General features: G+C 39.0%; 1 protein-coding gene across 3 annotated transcripts in view; it reads left to right on the forward strand.

Annotated features, from left to right (window-relative positions):
• WDFY4 (WDFY family member 4) overlaps window positions 1-21,493 on the forward strand; it is a 290,937-nt gene that overhangs the window by 167,072 nt on the left and 102,372 nt on the right. For all 3 annotated transcript variants that reach the window (XM_033130918.1, XM_033130921.1, XM_033130920.1), the window contains exon 40: window positions 20,905-20,982. In XM_033130918.1, coding sequence (XP_032986809.1) covers window positions 20,905-20,982 — 78 coding nt within the window. The remainder of the gene's footprint in view (window positions 1-20,904; window positions 20,983-21,493) is intronic.

Below are 21,493 nucleotides of genomic sequence, written 5' to 3' on the forward strand. Positions count from 1 at the left end.
TGTGGTCCAACGTCCTTGGTTGCAAGTTTACATTTTCCTGCATTTTTAGGGCAGCCTCTTGGTTTCTGATGAATATTATAACTGGAATGAACATGCTGTGGTGCTAAATACAGTAATCTCGTCAGATTAGAACCCTTCCTGAAACTCTTCTTCGATGATTTTTCCAGGGATGGATTTAGGTGGTGCTGGATCCAGCCCCATTAGTTCCATGTGAACAAGGTTGCAGATAAATGCAGAGAAAGTACAGTAGCCTAAGAGAGACTGTCCCTTGTGCCTTTTAAAGGGCTCGGGCCTGAGTAGAGCCCATTGGAGCTCTACTGCGCATCGCTGTGGGTACAGACAGATATCCCCACAGTTCAAGCAGCGAGAGGCTGCTCCTCTGGGACAGGCATCTTTGCATAGTAACTGGTGGCGGTTGTGAGACCGGCTGGGCTGTGGAGAGCAGTGGCACCACACTGAGGAAACAGACCCGCGCAGGGCTCCAGTCTATTGGGGAGAGGGGCCCTGCCTTCTGTCTGAGCTCCGCTAGCAAGCCATGAGCTGTAATGTGGTTTGTTATGCACCTGGTAGAAGGGCGCCTATTCTCATTTGCCATTCAGAGGGGTCTCCTTTTTCTAATTCATGCATAGGACAGTTGGCTGGGTTAGCAGAGACCCTGACTGGACCAAGTGGTCCCACTGCTAAAATCAGAGGATGATGATCTTTTCTTCATGTGCAGCAGGCACCTACCTCAGCTAGCTGATAGAATGTTCTACCAGAATGTTCCTTTCAACAGTTTCTTCTTAAAGCTTGTCATAAAAAGTGATCCAGTATATCATGACTGACAAGAATGCAAAGTCCATACAATAAATGAATAAGCAATACTGACAGGAACTCACTTCATCCTGTGGCTTGCTTGTAGTCTTGCCTCCTGCTAGTCACACACTTCTTCATCTGTAACTGGCGCTAACAGATAGCTCCACCAAAGGGCCATGCCTCCACAGGCTCTGCCACCTCGGGGCAGCCCAGAGCCGCCTCCTTGAGCACTCTTTTGGGTGTCCGGCCTCCCAGGAAATGAGGTTAAAGTTGTCTTGCTCTCCGAGAGTACAGCCACCAAGTTATGCAAGTTCTACGCATCAGGCAGTATTCTCAATGCAAAGACACAGTCACGGCGCATTGAAAGATACATGAGTCTCAACCATGTTTGGAAAAGTTCTTAGGGATGGATGCCTAGTTCCTTCTTCTTAGACTTCTACCCAACAGAAATGTCTAGTCTGAAAAGGTTAACTAGACCTTCTTACCTCCTTCTGCTAATTATTTACTGATATTCTGTCTTCTCTTTCCTCTCGTATTTTATTTTATTACAAAATCAGGCTAACTGTATTTACATGTATATATGATGACTGTCATTGAGAAATTTTTAAAAGTGACTTAAGGTCCAAGTCTGCAGCTCAACCCATATTTTTATGTACATAAATACTTCATCATATGCAATTCAACAACCCATGAATTTATTGACTAGAGATAGCATTGCTTGATAAGAATATAGAGATGAATAACACATAGTCTTTATATTTAAGGAATCCTTGTAGTCTGGTTATTTAATCTCCCTAGTTAGATTACATCTAAAAAGAATCACAGTACATGGGGTTCTGAGTAAAAATGTATATAGATCAAAAATTTATAAATTAAAACAGATTTGAAATTAATTTAGGAACCTGGCAATTAAAAGGAATCTTGGGTTGAATTCTTTTGAAAATTGAATACAGTCCTTTACTTTAGAAGGTGAATTATATCCAGGAATCACTGTTGAGGTTCAGATTTTTGCATATTGGATTTCCTAATGCGAGGTAACCTGCATTGTAAAAACTAACATTCTGGTTAGGGCAAGGTATCATCATACCTGGATATGCTTTCAAATTTTAAAAATTATGACTTGTGAATGGGGAAACAATTTTTTTTGTTTATTTCTCTAAATTTGAATAGTTAAAACTTAAATGTATTCATCAATGCAAAAATGCTTTAGAGTTCATAGAAGCTTGCCAACCATATAAATGACAAAACGGCAGATGGTCCTGGAGTGGAGAATCAGTATGAGGTCCTCCTGAGGCGCTGCTGCCACTCACACCCCGCTAAGCCCCCCGCCCCCCCAGGCTGGCCGCCAGGCGCCTGCCGCGGGGGAGTCACAGTGCGCTCTCGCCCTGGGACTCATCTATTATGAGAAACCATTTTGGTTAATTAAAAAAGTCTTCCAAAGTCTCAGAACAGGACGTTATGAAATTTTCTTCTCTTTGTTGTCATTGATGGGGGTTGGTGAAAACTTGGCTCTTTGTCCTGGCAAAGAAGTGAGAGAGACTGAATGTGGAGGGGAGAGAGTTGGGGCAGCAGATGAAGCCTGGTCCTGGGTGACCTAAGAGTGAGGCTCGGGGTCCTCAGGTGTGAACTCACCTACTACTATAATTAGGAGTGATAAAGGGAGTGGCTGAGGTCCTTGAGTAACAAACAAAAGTGCAATTGAGGGAGCCTGTGTTGGGATTGACTGTTGCAATGACTCTGACTCCTCGACCTCTGGGCTGGGACCTACTGTACAGGCCGGGCCCGCTGAGGTGCCTGCTCTCTGGGGAATCAGACTAGACACCAAAGGGAATAGAGGAGAAAATATTAGCTGGTGTGGCTCAGTCTGAAGGAAATTAATGATGTGCTGGAGTCGGCCTCATGAGTGCCGTCGGTTGGAAGGTCGCAGAAGGTTTCTTCAAGGAAGTGATAATGAAGCTGAGAGGGCGCAGTGGCCGCCCAGACTCTGTGGGGGGAGAGCCCCCAGAAAGGACCCAGCTCATGGCAAGGCTCGAGGGTACAAATGAGTTTGCACATTTGAAAACTGAGGGAGAGTTTCCTATGGCTGGAGCGAAAATAAGACCGGGTCTTATAGTAAGTTTTGCTCCAAAAGACACACTAGGGCTTCTGTTCAGGGGATGTCATCCTGAAAAATCATGCGAGGTCGTATTTTCCGGTTAGGTCTCATTTTCGGGGAAACATGGGATCAAATGGGGGAGCAGTCCAGGTGGAGGGGACGGGAGCCAGTTGTCACGTTTGTTCCAAGTTCCCCAGGAGATCAGAAAACACCTTTGTGCTGTGACTCCATTTGCATCTATATCTATATCTCCATCTCTCTCTCTCATTTACTAAATACCCATTTCTGCTCTGAAAAGTCCCTCCTTCAACATTCCAACTCGTTTACTGATTTGCTACCATATCCCAGGCCCTTGGGTAAAGGCACGGGGATACTGACAAGAAAAGTCACAGTCCCTGGCCTGCCAGGCCCACCTTCTAGGCAGGTGAAATAACTACAATGTAACAAGAGTTGTAAGGCGCACAAGGTGCCCAGAAGAGAGCCCCGCTAAGTCAGGCTTCTTGGAGGAGTCTGAGCTGATACTCAGAGGAGGAGGAGGAAGGAGGTGAGTGAAGATTGGAGGTGAGGGAAGGGAGCGTCCAGGTGCAAAGGGACAGCCGTGGCCATCTGCCTTGTGGGCCAACTTCTGACTTGGTATTACTGGAGTATCATATCCCATTTCTCCTAACTTCATGTATTTATTTAGATCTGACTCACTCCTCAGGGAATTTACGGTACCTTCAGATGAGCATGCATGCAATAAAATAAAGAAAAGAGACCAGGAAAAATAGTAATAAAAGGAGAAAGTCAATTCCTGGAGAATCAATATACAGTCTGTGAACACTCCCAGTCAGTCATCTACACGGCACCTGAACTTCCTCCTGTATTTGAAGAACACTGCTCCTCTGAAAGCCCACCAGTCCCCTCCAGCCTGGCTGTGACCCTATGCGGCTGCAGCAGCCTGGCCCCCACCATGGGAGCTTGATTTTCTGATGTATCTCCCTGAGTAGATTTTTAAGTTCCTGGAGGGCAAGCTGTGTGCCCTGTTCATCTTCGAGGCCCTATAGCTAGCACGGGGCCTGTTTGCACTCACGATGGCCGCATCTATGAGGGCCCAACCCAAGGGACAGAGGAAGGGCTGGCGTTGATTAGGTTGCTTGTGAACCACAAGCAGCCCAAGTGTAGGAACTTACTGGTAAGTTCCGGGGTAGCCCCCGAGGGCATCAGTATGGGCAGGTGTGTATAGCAACCTGGAGGGCAAGGTGTGGTCAGAGTGGCCCTCGGGAAACTCCTGTGTGGACCCATATTGCAGCTAGCACTGTCCTGAGAGCTCAGGCCAAGGGTTTGCTCTGGAGGTGGGCACTGGTAGGCCGATCCGGGCCAAGGAGGTCTTCTCTCTCTGCAGTGCCTTAAGAAGGAACACTCCCCACACACTCCAGGCCCCATTGCTTATCTCTCTCGGAAATGTCAGCTGCAGTACCCAGGCTGCCTCAGTGCTAGGCATTATTTGGAGTGAAAGAAGCTGTATTAGTTTGCTCCGGTTGCCATAACAAAGTCCCATGGGCTGGGGCTTCACCAACTGACATTTTTTTAAATGCTTTTTTTTTTTTAAAATTAGTTTCAGGTGTACAAAGCAATGTAATAGACATTTACACCCCTCAGAAAGTGATCATCCCCCTCCCCCAAGCTACTACCCCTCTGGCATCTTATACAGCTGTTCAAATTCCATTGATTATCTTCCTTAGGCTGTACTCCACCTCCTGTGATTTTTATATATATATATTTATTTATATATATTTGTATATATATTTAATTATAGTTGACATACAATATTATTCGACTTCAGCTTCAGGTGTACAACAGACATTTATTTTTATAGTTCTGGAGGCTGGAAATCTGAGATCAAGGTGTTGTGTTGGCAGGTCTAGTTTCTCTGAAGGCTTCTCTCCTTAGCTTGTAGACATCCATCTTCTCTTTCAAGCACCCCTGGTTTCTCTGCCTCTTCTTCTGAGAACACCAATCAGATTATATTAGGGCCTACTCTAAGAGCCTTATTTAATTTAGTCACCTATTTAAAGCCCTATCTTCAAATACCTCAGTCACATTTTGACGTACTAGGAGCGAGGGCTTCCATGTGTAAATTTTGGGGAACACACTTTAGTCCATAATAGCACCTCAAATCTGAATACACGTTCGGGGGAGATGTTTCCATGGGTTTCAAACCCCCAGGGCAGAGTCTCACATTCATCTCTCATCCAGACCCCTTCTCATAATGCCTAACCTTCTGCCCCTGCTGGAGGAGGTGTGCGCCTCCGTGAACCTTACCTGCACGGACAGGGCTGACAGAAACCTGGGGAGACAGGGCTGAGTTCAGTGAAGGGCAGCCAGCTACACTGCCCATCTGTCTGAGCCTCAAGGAGGCCCTGAGACTTAAGAAGGAGGCATAGATGAGGGAGAAGGCCCTTTACCTGCAGTTTGGAAGCTTTTGTCCATGGCTACATCGGAGTGCTTTCTTTCTTTCTTTCTTTTTTTTTTAAGTAGTCATTCTCCATGCACTCATGATGATTGAATTTAATAAAAACATCACAGTTCAAAAAAGACGAATTAGAAACCACCATTCGTCTTAGAAATTAATCTGTGAGTGGATGTAACAAGAGATGAATTGTGCTGTGGTGATCTGGTCCCTCTTCACCCACTCCAAGCCCCTGTTGTTTGTCATTATTGCTGGAAATATGATTATTACTCTGGTATTGCTTGACATTTATTAAGAATCCAGGGGCTACGTCTCCACAGCAGAGAAAAGTGCAATTATCTGGGCACTTGGAGAAAAAAGCATTTCCTGGCCTGAGCCTTCCAAACAGATATCCCCAAAGGCCCCTGGACCACTACTGAGGTTGATTGCAGAGCCCAGACCGTTCTATTACTTGGCACACATTGTATCTTCTTCATAATGGGCTGCTAGCATTTCATGGGTGCACGTATAGATATTATACATGATTTGCTAATGAACAGGAAAAGCATTTCATTGTCTCCTTGTTTATCATCTAACCCAAATCAGGTCTCCACTAAGGACTTATATTTAAAGGCAGCTATGTCAGCCTTATGTGAAAAACTTATAATAGAAAAACTGTGTAGGTAATCTGTTCATTGAATATCTTGCAACCAGGGAAAGACTGCATTTCAAATGGGTTTAAACATGGCAGCGGTAAGGAGAGCCAGAACTACTCCTGCTCCTTTCGTCCTTTGCAGACCTGGAAGTGTTGTCAGCTGACCCTGTTGGGTCTCACTCATCCTGACCACGTGGAATGTTTTACTCCGGGCAGGGACAGACCAGCGGCAGAGAACTTGGCCCCGAGGAGTGAGGAGGGTCTATGAGCTTCATTTCAGTCTCTCAAACGTTTAGTGTTGCCTCCATTTGCCAGGCCCATGGGAGCAGAAATAGGCATGTCCGCAAGCAGCTGATTCCATTGGGAGACGCTGGTGGGGAAGTCGGTCACTGCAAGTCTGAACGCTGCCTCTGCAGGGTTCACACTGTCCTAGGGGGGCCCTGGGAGGCGTGCTGGGAAACAGCAGTGTTAACAATAAGTACTGGGCGCACGACAACTGCAACGTGCTCGCACACATGCAGTTCCCTCTGGGGCTCACTGCCATCCAGCGACACGGCATGGTTAATCAATTCCCTCCTGCCCTCAGCCCCCACCAGTGGAGGAGAGGTGACCAACAAGTGACCAGTATGACCAATGAGAATGACCAATGAAAACATATGCCGCATGGGGTGTGCATCTCTTCTACACCCGCGGTTTCACTCCAAGCTCAACGAATGGGACATTAATTACCTGAGTTTAACGTGAACCTGTTACTTGTTTCTTTGGCTAGAGCAAGTCAGGTGTTAAGGGAATCTAGATTTGACACTAAAATCAAACAACACGGTTATTGCCTTTTCTTTATGGAATTATTAGTGAATATTTAGAAAATTTAAAAAAAGTGAAAAAGACTGCCTACAGTGAAGTCATGTTATATGAGGTTAAGTTTTCAAATGTATTCATAAAACGGAAATCAAGTTGTCAACAATACTCTTAAAATCCCCCTAAATTAGTCATCAGGAATGATACCATTTGTGGTTCTGTGAATTCTGTTCCATCCTTCTGTACATGGCCAGGCAGCTTGTCTGCCATCTGAGGGATCAATTACTATTTCTTTGTTAAGTGTCTGATGAAGCGGTTGGCTGGTGCAATTTGGGGAAACAAGAGTCACCAAAAGTTTTTTCTTTAAACACAAGAATTACATTCAATACAATGAGCTGTTTATACCCAAGGAAACAGGGGACTGTGTCCAACTGAGAGAGCAGTGACTCCCATCTTCCATCTCAGTTCCATGACGGGGCTTAGGTGGAAAGGATGAGAATTCCATTGTATTGTTTAATATACTTTTTATTTAGGAATATCTTTCATGTACTTTCCATATTCATATTCACTGCTGCCATGTGCTCGTCCAGTTTCCCCCGTTGTTAACATCTTACATCGTGGTATATTTTGTCAAAGCTAAGATGTTGACATTGGTACATGACTAGTAACTAAATTCCAGACTCTATTTTGCTTTCACCAGTTTTCCTACTAACCCAGGATCCAGTCCAGGGCACCACATTACATTTAGTTACCAGGTCTCCTTAGTCTCCTCTACTCTGTGACAATGCCTCAGGCTTTTCTTGCTTTTCATGACCTTGACAGTTTTGAGGAGTACTGGTCAGATATTTTTAGAATGTGCCTCAATTTGAGTTTGTTTAACATTTTTCTCATAATTAGAGGTTACGGATTTTTGGAAGAAGACCACAGAGAAGAAGTGCCCTTCTTTCTCATCACCTCATATCAGCTAAGGGATGCACAACAGGCATGTGACATCATCACTGGTGATGTCAGCTTTCATCACACGGTCATGTGGTGTCTGCCAGATTTCACCATTTTACTGTTTTTCCCTTTCCACACTCCATTCTTTGGAAGAAAGTCATTAAGTCCAGCCCACCTTTAAGGGGGGGTGAGCAATTAAGTTCTGCCACCTGGTGGGGAAGTATGCACATATATTATTTGAAATTCTGTAAGAAAGGCTTGTTTCTTTCTCCCTATTAATTTATTTATTCAGTCTGTTATTTATATCTGTAGAGACTCCTCCATGTTTGTAATTGGGCTATAATCCATTAAGCCTGTTATTTATCTTATTGCTCAAATCGTTCCAGCGCTTTGTTCATAGTATTTAATTGATCTCACACTTGCTTCCACTGAAATGCTCTTGATCTCTTTTTCACTGATCACAAATATGAATCCATATGAATTTCATGTGTTTTAAGGCAAGTCCACTACAACCCTTCCTACCATTTTTGATGTGTGCATTATTCGGGAAGTTAGGTTATATCATAGTAATAAACACCTCCAAATCTAATTGGCCTAAAACAGCAAAGATTTATTTCTCACTTGTGCTATACATGCATTGTGAGTCGGCCGGGAATCCGCTGATGTCTAATCCTCACTCAGCGGCACTGGCTCATGGAGCAGCCATCATCTAGAACACTGAGTGTTGCTGTGACAGTTAAAACAGAGCTTAGTAAATTGCTCACGAGCCCTTAAAACTTCTGCACATTTCTCCTCGGCCTCACCTCACTCAAAGATAGCAGGAAGGTTGATCGATGCCATGCACCTTCAGGAGGAGAGAACTGGAAATGTTTGGCAAATAGCACTAATGACTAGCATACAGTATTTTCTTTCAGTTTTTCTTTTCTATGCAAATCTATAGAGATGTAATTGTTGTTATGGTTAGAATACTGTTTTCTAAGCGTCTTTAAAAAATCTCGAGGGGCTGGCCGGTTAGCTCAGTTGGTTAGAGGGCAGTGCTGATAACACCAGGGTTGCCGGTTCGCTCCCTACATGGGTCACTGTGAGTAGCGCCCTCCTTAAAAAAAAAAAAAAAAAAAAAAATCTCGATACATCATAAACTTGATCCCATGTCATTAAATATTTTTGGACACTAAGGCTGCGTTGAATGGTTGTGTAGATTGTGTGCAAGGGCAGCAGTCAGAGTGGCAAAAGGAAGCTGAAAGCCAGCCTTCGTTCCACTATTCAAATCGTCCATTTAGGTCCAGGATGGTGGCTGCCTAAAGGGCTCAAAGGTGCTGTGTGGCCTAGTGGCGGCCCTCGGTAAAGACTGGTGCTAACCGCATAATACTTCATGATTAGGATAGATCACCCCTCCGTGTGCTGATATTTAAGTCGTTTCATTTTATGCTACTATAAATAGGATGGTGGAAAATGTCGTCCAGGGAATATTTGTGCATATATCTTATGATTTCCTTGGAATAAATTACTAGCAGTGAAAATGGTGAGTCAAAGAATTAAAATGAGAGGCAGACGGTGTCAGCACATGGCAGATACAGTGCAGATGAAAACTTGGCCTTTCTCACTCCTGAGTTCCGTCCCAGACCTGGCATGCGCGGTGCTTGGCTGGAGAGGCCAGGACCTCTAAGTGTAATCTCGGCACCGTGATCTGAGCAGGATCTGAGGGGCCGCCTTCAGATGTTGGCTTTTCTGCTTTTTGCGAGGCGAGGCCACACAACTGTGAATGCAGAGCTAATGATGCTTTAAACAAACAAGTGTAATGACTGTCATCAGTAGACAGCAGGCACTTCCTGAGGGACAGCTTGGGCAGGAGGGTCACTAGCAGCTGGCCAGCCCCAGGGGTGCCCCAGACCAAGGTGGGCACCACCAAGCTGAGGTCAGCTCACTTAAAGGTGACCCTCCAGTCGGGATGTACCCCGTTCCCCACTCCAAGATCTGATCTGTATCCTGGAGCCAAACCTTTCCCTACGGAGGCACTGGCAGAGCAGGGCACAGGCTCTGAAATCCAGATCTGTTTTCCTACTCAACTCTCCAAACGGCCTTTGGAGGCCCTTTGTTCTACTTCAAAGGTTCTCAAACTCTTTAATGCACAGGCAGTTGCTAAGCAAAGGCTGTTTAGCTCCAATAAGCCATGCAGAGCTCTGTTCTGAATTTGTCCCTGCTCAATGTGCCACATTCACTGCTGCCCAGGCAGATGGGCCTCTGCCCTTGAACTGACCCAAATTACCCTCCTCCTTTCTCCACATACTAAGTGTGATGACTTTCCAGGGCATGAAAGGTCTCAAATGCCAACAGGAAAGTAGTGCTTTCTTAGCACTGAGATGTACAGGGTGCAAACACATGCAGTAACAGTCTAAGAATTCATTTTCTGGCACTGTGGCCGTATTGTGGGAGTCACTTATCCTCATTTGTTCTTGGTTTCCTGTTCTGTTAAATGGAAATAATCAAGACAGATTTGTCAGGAGGAAATATTAAATGTGATAATGCATATGGAATCTCTTTTGTCAGTTATAAAGTGGTATGTGCATATTAGTCAATAGGACATAATGTTGAGGGAATAGACCGAAGGGTAATAAATATTGAGATGATCAATACGCTTAAATAATGATCAGCGTGCCCCTGGTCAGTTTTCCCTCCCACCATACTAATCCATATTCCAAACCTTCACCAGAACGCTGTTCAGCTCTCAGGGGAAGCAGAACCATCTTAACCTACTCCACTCTGGAACTAGAAGTCGTCAGGTGAAACCACCTCACTTTCCAGTGTTACACTTACAAACTCATCCATATCTGCACCAGGCTCAAATCCTTTCCTCCGGGCTCGTTGTTCCCCATTGCTCAGGTCAACCCCTCTATGGGCTGCTGACCCCATCCTTTCTTCTCCTATCCCACCAAACCTGTGCCACCCGTGGCCTCTCTCTTTCCTTTGCTTTTCATCCTTCTCCCATTTACTGCCGAGTTCTCCTCAGCCTCATCCTATACTTGAGTCTTATCATTCCTCTTATATCATATGGTCTTCCCCCACCTCTTTTTTTCTCTTCTTCAGAGTCAAGTTTCTTGAATGAGTTGCTTATACTCACTGTCTCCGTTTCCTTACCTCCAAATTTCTAGTTGACATTATTGCATAATCATTCAAATTGCAAATACTGATGTCTAATCGTTACCGCGAAACAACTCTTGCAGGAGTTACCAGTGGACATTTCTACACACAAATCCAATGAACATTTTCAGGCTTTATCTTACAGGATTTCTCTGATGCATTCACTATGGTTAATGGCCCTTGGTTTCCCTGACTTTTCTCTTTTTGATTTTTCTTAAACTTCTCTAAACTTTCTTTTCCTGGCCTAAATTTCTCTAGTGTTCTCCAGGTTTCTGATCTTGTCCCATCAATCTCCTCTGTGTATGTATTCTCCATGAAGAATCTTAGCATTTCTCAGGGTTTATCCTATCATGTGATTGCTCATGAAACAACTCTGTATCAACCTTGGACCTCTCACCTGAACTTTACTCTAGGGATGTCCATCTGTACCTTTGACTCTTCAAATCAACATGTCCTCATATCACTTAAACTTGCTCTTCCTCTTGTTTTGTAATCTCTCTTATTTTTCTTAGTTTATTTAATTTAATTCACTCAGTTAGGTAAACGTAATTCTTACCATCTCATACAGTCACCAATTTTACTTTTCGTATAGTTCTTGAATTTGTCTCTGACACTTCATTCATTCCACCATGTGAACTCTCACTTGTACTGCCATTATAGTGTCTCCAGGCGGCTCCCTATTTCCAGTCATGCCTTCATTAAATCCGTCCTTCAAATTGCTACCATGTTTCCTCCAAAATAAGACCTAGCTGGGCGTCTTTTGGAGCAAAAATTAATATAAGACCCTATCTTATATTATATTATGTTAGATAAGACCTGGTCTTATATTATATTAAAATAAGATTGGGTCTATATTAATTTCTGCTCCAAAAGATGCATTAGAGCTGATGGTCCGGCTAAGTCTTATTTTCGGGGAAACACAGTACCAGAATGAGTTATCAAAAATGCTATGGGACCATGTTGGGCTTCTATTGAAAACCTCTCATTCAAGAATCTACTAAAGCAACATTTCACTCAGGGAGCCTTCTCTGAACACGATCCATGTGAGTCCTCTCTTTTGTGTGCTGCATCTTGTGTCACCCTGTCCTGTGCACAGATAGATCTGTCTCAACATTGGTCATGTCAGCTCATAACTCTCTGTCTCTTCCAGTAGGCTCCACAGAAACAGATATGGGTTCATCTTTGTACTCCAGTGCTGAAAAATAGTAGGTGGACAATGAATGTTTGCTGAACTTAACAACAGAGAGTAAATTTGAAGCTAGAAATCGAGTACCTGAGTGAGGGTATCAACAACCCTGGGCTGCAGGTATTGTACACAGGGCATTTATTTGAAGAGCAAAGATGATTTATAACTGAACTCATACAGCATTTTCTATCACTATTAATTTTGAAGAGATCATCTAGATCAATTGTTCCCAATTGATCTTATCCATGACTTACACTCAAATAGTCTCTTTGGATGACCCTTTTCAATGTATGAAGTACTTTCATTCTACTGTCTCATCCTATCTTCATAACATCTCTTCAGAATAAACAAAAAGGTGCTTTTAACCTGCTGTTACAAATGATAAATCAAATTTCAGGAATATTAAATTATTTGCTTATGTAATGTGACTAGTAAGGGCCTTCTAAGAACCAGGTGTCTGGACTTGTATTCTTTCTACCTCCCACACTCTGATTCAGCAACACTCACAAAAACATGGAAGTCTGACTATATCTTCCTATATCTTGCTGAAGTCTGCCTGACTGAAACTCCCTACCCTGGTCCCCACTAATTCCCTGGGGCCATCCACACAAGGCCTACCCTCTTTGGCAAGATAGCACGCTTGGTATTTGACGGGAGTTGTTTTGTGTCCAAGTTCTCCCCAAGAGTTCTCTTCCCCTGTTGCATGTCTCTAAAGCATCATATTTGAGAGAAGTTTGGGCTTTTGCCTTATGAAAAATTAGTCAAATTTGTCAGCATTTTATGTTACTTGCAATGCTCATAATGATTGCTTTACTTATAAATGTGTATAAGCATATAACAGCAATATTAAGAAAAATTTTGTAAACAAAAAAAAAAAAGAAAAAAAAGAAAGAAAGAAATCACCCTATTTCCACTACTCCAATACCGTAATTGGGGTTTTAAAAATTATATTGTTTTTGCATTTTTGAATCTTTGATGATAAATATTTTTTAATTTTTTTGAAGTATAACATACATAGGAAAAAGTGTTCAAATCACAAATATACAGATTTACGAATTTTAACAGAGTAAACATTTGACCACTACCCAGATTAAAAAATACAACATTAATGGCACCCCACAAGGACCCCCAACTTCATGCACCCATTCTAGTCATGGGCCCTTTTTTCCAGAAAAGTAGTCATACTCCTGGCATTTAATATCATACATTAATATAATACATTTAATATACATTTCCACAATTTTTACTTTTATATAAATGAAATAACATAGCACATACTCTTCTGTCTGCCTTATTTCACTCTAAACTATATTTGTGAAATTTATCCACATCATTACATGAAGTAGAAATTTATTATTTTCATAGTAATAGAGCAACATTTTCATAGAGTTCTTACACTTTTTGGTCTCAGGACCCCTTTACCCTCTTAAAAATTATTGACAACTCAAAAGAGCTAATGTTTATGTAGATTATATCTATGATTTTATATTAGAAATTAAGACAGAATTTTTAAAAATAATACATTTAATTCATTTAAAAACAACAATAATAAATCCATTATGTGTAAATACAAATATTTTAACTCTATTTTTCAAAACAAAAATTGTTAAATGAATAGTACTATGTTTTTACAAATCTTTAATATCTATCTGGGTTAGTAGAAGACAGCTGGATTCTCATATCTGCTTCTTCATTCCATCAGTTGAATATTTTATTTGGTTGAAATATATAAAGAAAATCTGGCTTCCCACAGATACGTAGTTAGAAAAGATAGGAGTATTTTCATAGTCTTTTCAGAAAATTATATTCTTTTTCGATACTACACCAAAACTCAACAAGTAAGAGTTTCTTTTGGAAACGTATATCAGTGAAACTTTTGTACTTTGTTACATTAAAATGTATTGCTCTATTTTGCACTTTGTGTGTATATTTTAACGCACATATAATTTTGGAACATGCATATAACATGCATTGGGAATATTGGTTACCTGAGTTACACAGATCTCTGAAATGTTGACACATTTCATTATGCAGTATGGAAAACTCATGTTCATGTCACCACCAATCTTATCAGAAAAATGTTTAGCTACTGGAAAACTGTCAAGGTCAGAAAGGCAGATACAGGTTTTCCAACATTCTAATATTTGAAATTTGAAAACTCAAATTTTATCATTGGCAGCAAATACTGTCAGTTGGTTTATTTGAGATGATGGGTTCATTTTGATTTCATTTTCCAGAAAATATCTGCTAAATACTCAAGTTGTAATAATTGTAATTTTTTTCTGTCAGTCACTCTTTCAAATAAAAATACTGTTTTATGACAAAAGCAGCTAGTTCAGTTCACAACTCTAACAATTATACAGGTGTTTTCCTTGAAATAACCATCATGTTTTTAGGTATTCAGAAGAAATGCTTTATGCATACTTTCCATTTTATCACACAGACTATTAAAAAAAGAGTATATTCAACAATTGAGATTTAATAAAATAGATCATTTTTACTGTTTCATTCTTAAGTGAAGATTTTTTTCCTATTAGTTCCTTGTGGTGAGGAATACATACAATGATTATTGTACAGTTCGTGCCAACTCTTTGATTTGGGCTATGACACTAGTTCTACTCCCTGTTGCTTTTGGACCATGAGTGAAAATGTCAACACAGAAAAAAAGACAAAGATGTCCTAGCATTTTAAAAATAGTTTTGACTTCATGGATCCCCTGAAAGGGGTCTCAGGAACCTTTAGGGATTCATGGAATCACACTTTAAGAACCCTTACTGTAGAGTATTCAATATATGAATGTATCATAATTTATTTATCCAGTTGATTATGACGGGCATTTGCATGGTTCCCAGTTTGGGACTACTTCAAACACTGCTGTTACGAACATTCCCTCACACGTCTTTTGGAACACACGTATAAATTTTTGTTCTAGGAATGAAATTGCTGAATTTTGGGGTATGCATGAGTTCACCTTTTAAGACACTACTGAACAATATTACAAAATGGTTGTAGCAATTTAACAGCGTGAGAGAGTTCCATTTTCTACATATCATAATCAAAATGTACTATTATTAGCTTATTTGAATTTTAGATATTCTTATTGTGGTTTTAACTTGACCATCTTCTCATATGTATATTGGTCATTGGGACGTACCTATTCAGTTTTTTCTTTTAATAAAATTCTATTGAATGTTTGTTTTTTTCTTACTGATTTATAGTAGTTAAGTGTATTTTCTGGATGTGGATACTTTTTTTTTAATGGTAAACATAAAGACCTCAGTGACTTTTAAAAACTTAAACATTTTATTTTGAGAATTGTAGATTCAAGTTCAGTTGTAAGATATAGTACAGCAAGATCCCCGGTACCCTTTACTCAGTTATCCCCAGTGGTATCATCTTGCCAAACTGTAGGACATTATCACAACCAGGAACATTTCATCGCTACAGGAATCCCTCATGTCGCCCGTTTGTAGCCATTCCCACTTCCCTCCTGTCACCCTTATTTAACCCCTCACAACCACTAATCCTTTTCTCATTTCTATAATCTTGTCACTCTAAAAATGTTATTTAAGTGGACTCATAGAGTGTGTGACCTTTTGTGATTGTCTTTTCTCATTCAGCATAATTATATGCAATTTAGCCAGGTTGTTGCATATATCAATAGCTCATTCCTTCTTATTGCTGAGAAGTATTCCATGGTACGGCCGTAACACAGCATATTTAACCATTCATCTGTTCAAGGACATCTGGGTTTTTTACGGTTGTTGTCTATTATGAATAAAACTTCTATAAACATTGATGTACAGGTTTTTGTGTGAGTATAAGTTTTAATTTCACTGGGATAAATTCCCGGGGTTACAACTGCTGGATCCTATGGTAGTTACATAGATTTATGAAAACACTGTTGATCTGTTTTCCAGAATGGCTATATCATACATTCCCACTAGCAATGTGAGTGATCTAGATTCTCTGTATCCTCACCAGCATTTGCTGTTGTCACTTTTTAATTTTAGCCATTCAGATATGTGCGTAGTGATGTCTTGTGATTTTCATTTTTATTTTCCTAATGGAAAATGATGTAAAACATATTTTCACATGCTTAGTTGCTATCTATATATTTCCTTTAGTGAAATGTCTATTTTTGTCTTCTGAACATATTCTAATAGGATTTTTTTTTAAATGGTGAGTTTAAAGAGTTCTTCATATATTATTCTAGATACTAGTCCTTTGATGGCTATGTGCCTGACAAATATTTTTCCAGATTGTAGCTTGTCATTATATTCTCTTCACATGGGTTTTTGCAGAGCAAAAGTTTTTAATGTTTATAAGATCCAATTCACCAAATTTTCCTTTTATGACTCATGCTTTTGGTGTAAAATCTAAGAGCTTTAAGCCCTTTGTTGAGTGGGAGCCATAAAAGCCGACATCCTCACTTTGTTCATTGTTTCACATTAAACATAGTATTAGCTTTAGGATTTTTGCAGATGCTCTTTACCAAGTTGAGGTAATTCTCCTGTATTCCTAGTTTTCTGAGAGTTTTATCATTAATGAATGTTGTTTTTTGTCAAATGTTATTCTGCATCAATTGATATATCACATAATTTTCTTCTTTAAGTAGATTATTTAATCTACTAGTAATCCATCAGTAAATGAATGGATAAAGAAGAGATGGTACATATATATAATGGAATAATATTCAGCCATAAAAAAGAATGAAATCTTGCCATTTGTGATAACATGGATGGACCTAGAGGATATTATGTTAAGTAAAAAATGTCAGAGAGAAAAAGACAAATACCATATGACTTCGCTTATATGTGGAATCTGAAAAAACAAAATAAACAACCAAACAAAAAAACAAAAACAAAACAGAAACAAACTCATAGATACAGACAACATTTTGATGGCTGTCAAATGGGAGGAAGGTTTGGAGGCTGGGTAAAAAGGGGAAGGGATTAAGATGTACAAATTGCCGTTTATAAAAACAGTCATGGGGATGTAAAATACAGCATAGGGATGTAAAATACTGTATAGTCAGTAATATTGCAATAACTATATATGGTGTAAGATGGGTACTAGACTTATTCGGGTGATCACTTCATAAATTATATAAATGTCTAATCATGCTGTATACTTAAAACTAATATAATATTATATGTCAACTGTAATTAAGAAATAAAAAATAATAAATTATGAATTCAATTTCCTTAACAGTGATAGGGCTAGTCTAATGATCTATTTCACATTGGGTGAGTTGTGGCAATTTGTGTTTTGCAAATAACTTGTCCATTTTATCTTGTCACCTTTCTGGATGTACAGTTGTTTGTTTTATTTCCTTGTTACCTTTTTGCTGTCTGCAGGGTCTTTAGTGAGTGCCTCTCTTTCATTCTTGATATTAGCAATTTGTGTCTTCTCTTTTTATCTTTGTCAGTGTCTCTATAGGTTTATACATTTTATTGATCTTTTTAAAGAACCAGTTTTTGTTTCAATTCTCTAGTTTTTCTGTTTTAAATTTCATTGATTTCTGCTCTTATTTTTCCTTCTTTCTGCTTGCTTTGGGTTAATTTTTGTCTTTTTTCTAATTTCATGAGTGAGAGCTTAGATTATTGATTTGAGACCTTTACTCATTTTTTCATGAGAGGCTCTATGACACAAACATTTTACAATTACTTCATTTACATTTTTTAGTTTAAAATTTAATTTTATTTAAAAAAATTTTAATTTAAAATTTAAAAACGTTATTTGTACTGTGGTAAAATTGTATACATTTAAGATGTACAACTTAATGTTTTGATGCATATCTACAGTGTGAAATAATCAACCCGATCAAGGTAATTAACATATCTATCACCTCACATAGTTACCTTTTTTGTAATGAGACCACTTACGATCGACCTTCTTAGTAAATTTCAGGTATAAAATATAGTATTTTTAATTTTCATTTTGATTTCTTCTTTGACCCATGGGTTACTTAAATATTATTGCTTAATTTCTAAATCTTGCGGGATTTTCGTTTTGATATTTACTTATAGCTTCATTCCACTATGTTCAGAAAATATTTTGTATAATTTTGCTCATTTGAAATTTCTTAAACTTGCTTCATGTTTCATCATGTGGTAGATTTTAGTAGTGAGTTTATTTGTGTATCCTACAATTTTTTATTTTTCCGCATTTTTTACATTTGATTAGATCAAGTTTGCTTATTATGTTCTTGAAATTTTCTATATCTATGTCTTTCTTGTCAGCTTATTCTACTTAGTTACTAAGTGATGAGTTAACATCTTCTTCTATGATTGTAAATTTGTTTGTTTCTCCTTTTAGTTATTTTATATATTATATATTTTGGAGCTAAGTTTCTAGATGTTTCACATTTAGAACTCATACTTTCCTGGTGTTGACCCTTTTATTATGATGAAACATCCTTCGTTGTGACTAATAACAATTCTTACCTTAAGTCTACTTTATGAGAGATTTGTATGGCTTTACTCGATTTCTTTTGGTTAGTGTTTGTGCAGTTTATCTTTTTGCAATCTTTTACTTTCAACTTTCTGTATCCTTATTTTCATGGAGTGTTTCTTATATGCAGAATATACTTAGGTTTTGCTTTTCGATGCAGTGTAACTCTGTTTATCTTTCATTTGGAGAATAGTCTACTTACATTTAATGTAATTAATGATATTTTTAGTTTAAATCCATTTTAATGTTTATTTTCCATTTGTAATATCTGTTTTTTTTCCTTTTTTCCTCTTTCAACATATTACCAACTATTTTAAATTATTCTACTTCCCTTTTATAAGTGAATGTTACATATTTTTTATTATGTTTTTGGTGACTACTCTAAGAATTACAACATCCACACTTGCTTTATTAGAGTCTAATGTAAATTAGCCCCTTTTTACAAATTTTTAATTAAAGAAACTTAGAATACTTTTTTCATTTATCACATTCATCTTTTTTTCAAGTATTTTAATTTTTCATTTGTGTTAAATCCCATAAATAGATGTTGTTGTTGTTGTTGTTATTTTCCAACAGCAAATATTTATGTAGACATTTATTAATTCTATAGCTTTTCATTTATTCCAAAGTTCCATGCTTTAGTATGGAATCATTTTCCTTCTACCTGAAACACTCCTTTTGCATTTCATTTAGTGCAGTTCTGCTGGTGCTACAGTCTCTCAGTGTTATTCATTTGAAAATGTTTTAGTTCGTTTTATTTTTGAAGGATATTTTCAGTGGGTGGAGAATTTGAGTTTGACAGTTATTTTCTTTCAGGACATGAAAATGTTTCACTGTCTTCTGGCCTCTACCTTTCTTATTGTTCCTTCTTTAAAGATAATATGACTTTTTCTCTGTGTTTTTTAATGTTTTTTTCTTTGTCTTTTGCTTTTGCAGTTTTACTATGACCGGCTTATGTATGGATTTCTTTGTATTTTTCTTGTTTTAGGTTTGTAGAATCTGTCAAATCTGTGGCTGATGCCTTTCATCCATTTCAGAAAATTCTCATTAAGTTTTTATTTTGCTTCTAATTCATTCTTTCTCTCCTTCCCTTTTGAGACTTCAATTCCACATATGCTAGATGCTTTTTCCATATCACACATGAATCTAATTCTCTGTCTTTTGAGTATTTTCCATACTTTTATCTCATCATACTTTAACAAGGATATTTATTTAAGTTCACTCGTCCTCTCTTCAGTTGCGTTCACTCTGCTGTGAAACTCACCCATAAAGTTTCTCATTTCAATTAATTCATTTTTACAGATTCATAATTTTTATTTGGTTATTTTTCATAGATTCCATGTCTCTTCCAAAATTATCCATGTTGCATTTTTGGATCAAATAACTTGCATTATTTTAAGGTCCATGTCTGATAACTCTAATATCTGGATACATGTGGGTATGTTTTTATTGTTTATTTTTCTATTGGTCCTTCTCATGGGCACATTTAGTAATTTCTGCTTGACTGCTGAACATTTTGTATGAAAACCCTCAATTAGAGGCTTAGATGATCCTCCTTCAGAGATGACTCATTTTGTCTTCTGACATGACTCATTTTGTCTTCTGACATGTATTTACAGTAGCGGTCATCACCAGAACATATTCAGACTCCTGGTTTGTTTCCATGCTACCTCAATCCCAATGCTGCAGCCCTTCGGAGATCCCACCTTAAAGCCCAACTCCTGTTGGTTTCTACAAACCAAGATTGCTCGAAGCTTTACTTATCTTCTCAGTCTCTCAGCCCCACACTGGTTAAGAATTTACAGCTGATTAAAGGGGAACATCAATGCAGAAAGCTGGGCTTATTTCTCTTTACTGTCCTATTTCTGGGCTCCTGGTCCCTTATGTTCTGGACAACTTGGTAAGCCTGAACTCCAATTTTTGTCTCGTTAGCCACCTGAGGCTTCCAAAAGCTCTGCTAAGCTTCTCTGCTTCTTAGCCACCACATTCTGTTTAGCTTCTCAGCCTCTTGTGCTATTTGCAAACTTGGAAATATCTCAAGGGAAAATAAAGAAAGCACAGGTATTGAACACTGGGCACATCTCAGTGAGTTTTCTTTTTTTCCAAGATGTTGGCTCTCTTGATAGCTCTTTGCTGTATTAAAGAAGATTATTCAAATTTAGCCTTTCTAGTTATTCTTGGGAGGAAGATTTATCTGCTACAAACTGGCTCATCATAGCTGGAAGTGGAAGTAACCCACAAACATGCATGTCTGTATGTGAATGTGTCAGCATAGGTGAAGTCTTTATTCATTAGGTTGTGACTGATTTGACCAACAGATCCTGTTATTTACCTCAATAATTGGTCAGAGTAGAGAAGTTCCTATAAAATCACAACTGTCATTAAGCTGTGACGTGTTTTCTCTCCTCTAGGATTTTGTGTCATGTATTGAGAACTACAGAAGAAGAGGACAGGAGCTCTATGCATCTTTGTACAAAGATTATGTACAGGTAAAGAAACAAAACAGTTCCTGTCTTTACACAGTAGACCAGAATCCTCCTTAAATCTGAAATAAAGAATCAGAAGTTCTAGACGGCCTAAGTCAATAATGGCTTAGTCATTGATGGCTTAGACATCATTGATGGCTTCGTCAATGACTCAGTCCAACTTGTACAAACTGTTCATTGGGATTTGAATCCACCCTGAAGCAACTTAGGAGATAGGCAATGTGTCCCTCCGCTCATCTCCTCAGCTGTCTCCGACGTTTTCTAGGAGCTAGGGGCACAACTATCAACACAGCAGACATGGGCTTCACTCGCAGGTAACTTCACTCTAAAGGAGAAGCATACATTAAATACTTGCACAAATAAATAGATCATTATAAGTCGTGATGAGCAATAGATGTGGAAAATACAGGTACAAAGAGAGATTGTAACAGGGGAAAGAATTTGCGTAGATGGGAGGCCCTCTCTCAGGGAGTGACCTATAAGTTGAGATCTGAAGAAGGAGGAATATGGGCTG

The sequence above is a fragment of the Rhinolophus ferrumequinum genome, chromosome 16, assembly GCF_004115265.2.
Source record: "Rhinolophus ferrumequinum isolate MPI-CBG mRhiFer1 chromosome 16, mRhiFer1_v1.p, whole genome shotgun sequence".
Lineage (NCBI taxonomy): Eukaryota > Metazoa > Chordata > Mammalia > Chiroptera > Rhinolophidae > Rhinolophus > Rhinolophus ferrumequinum.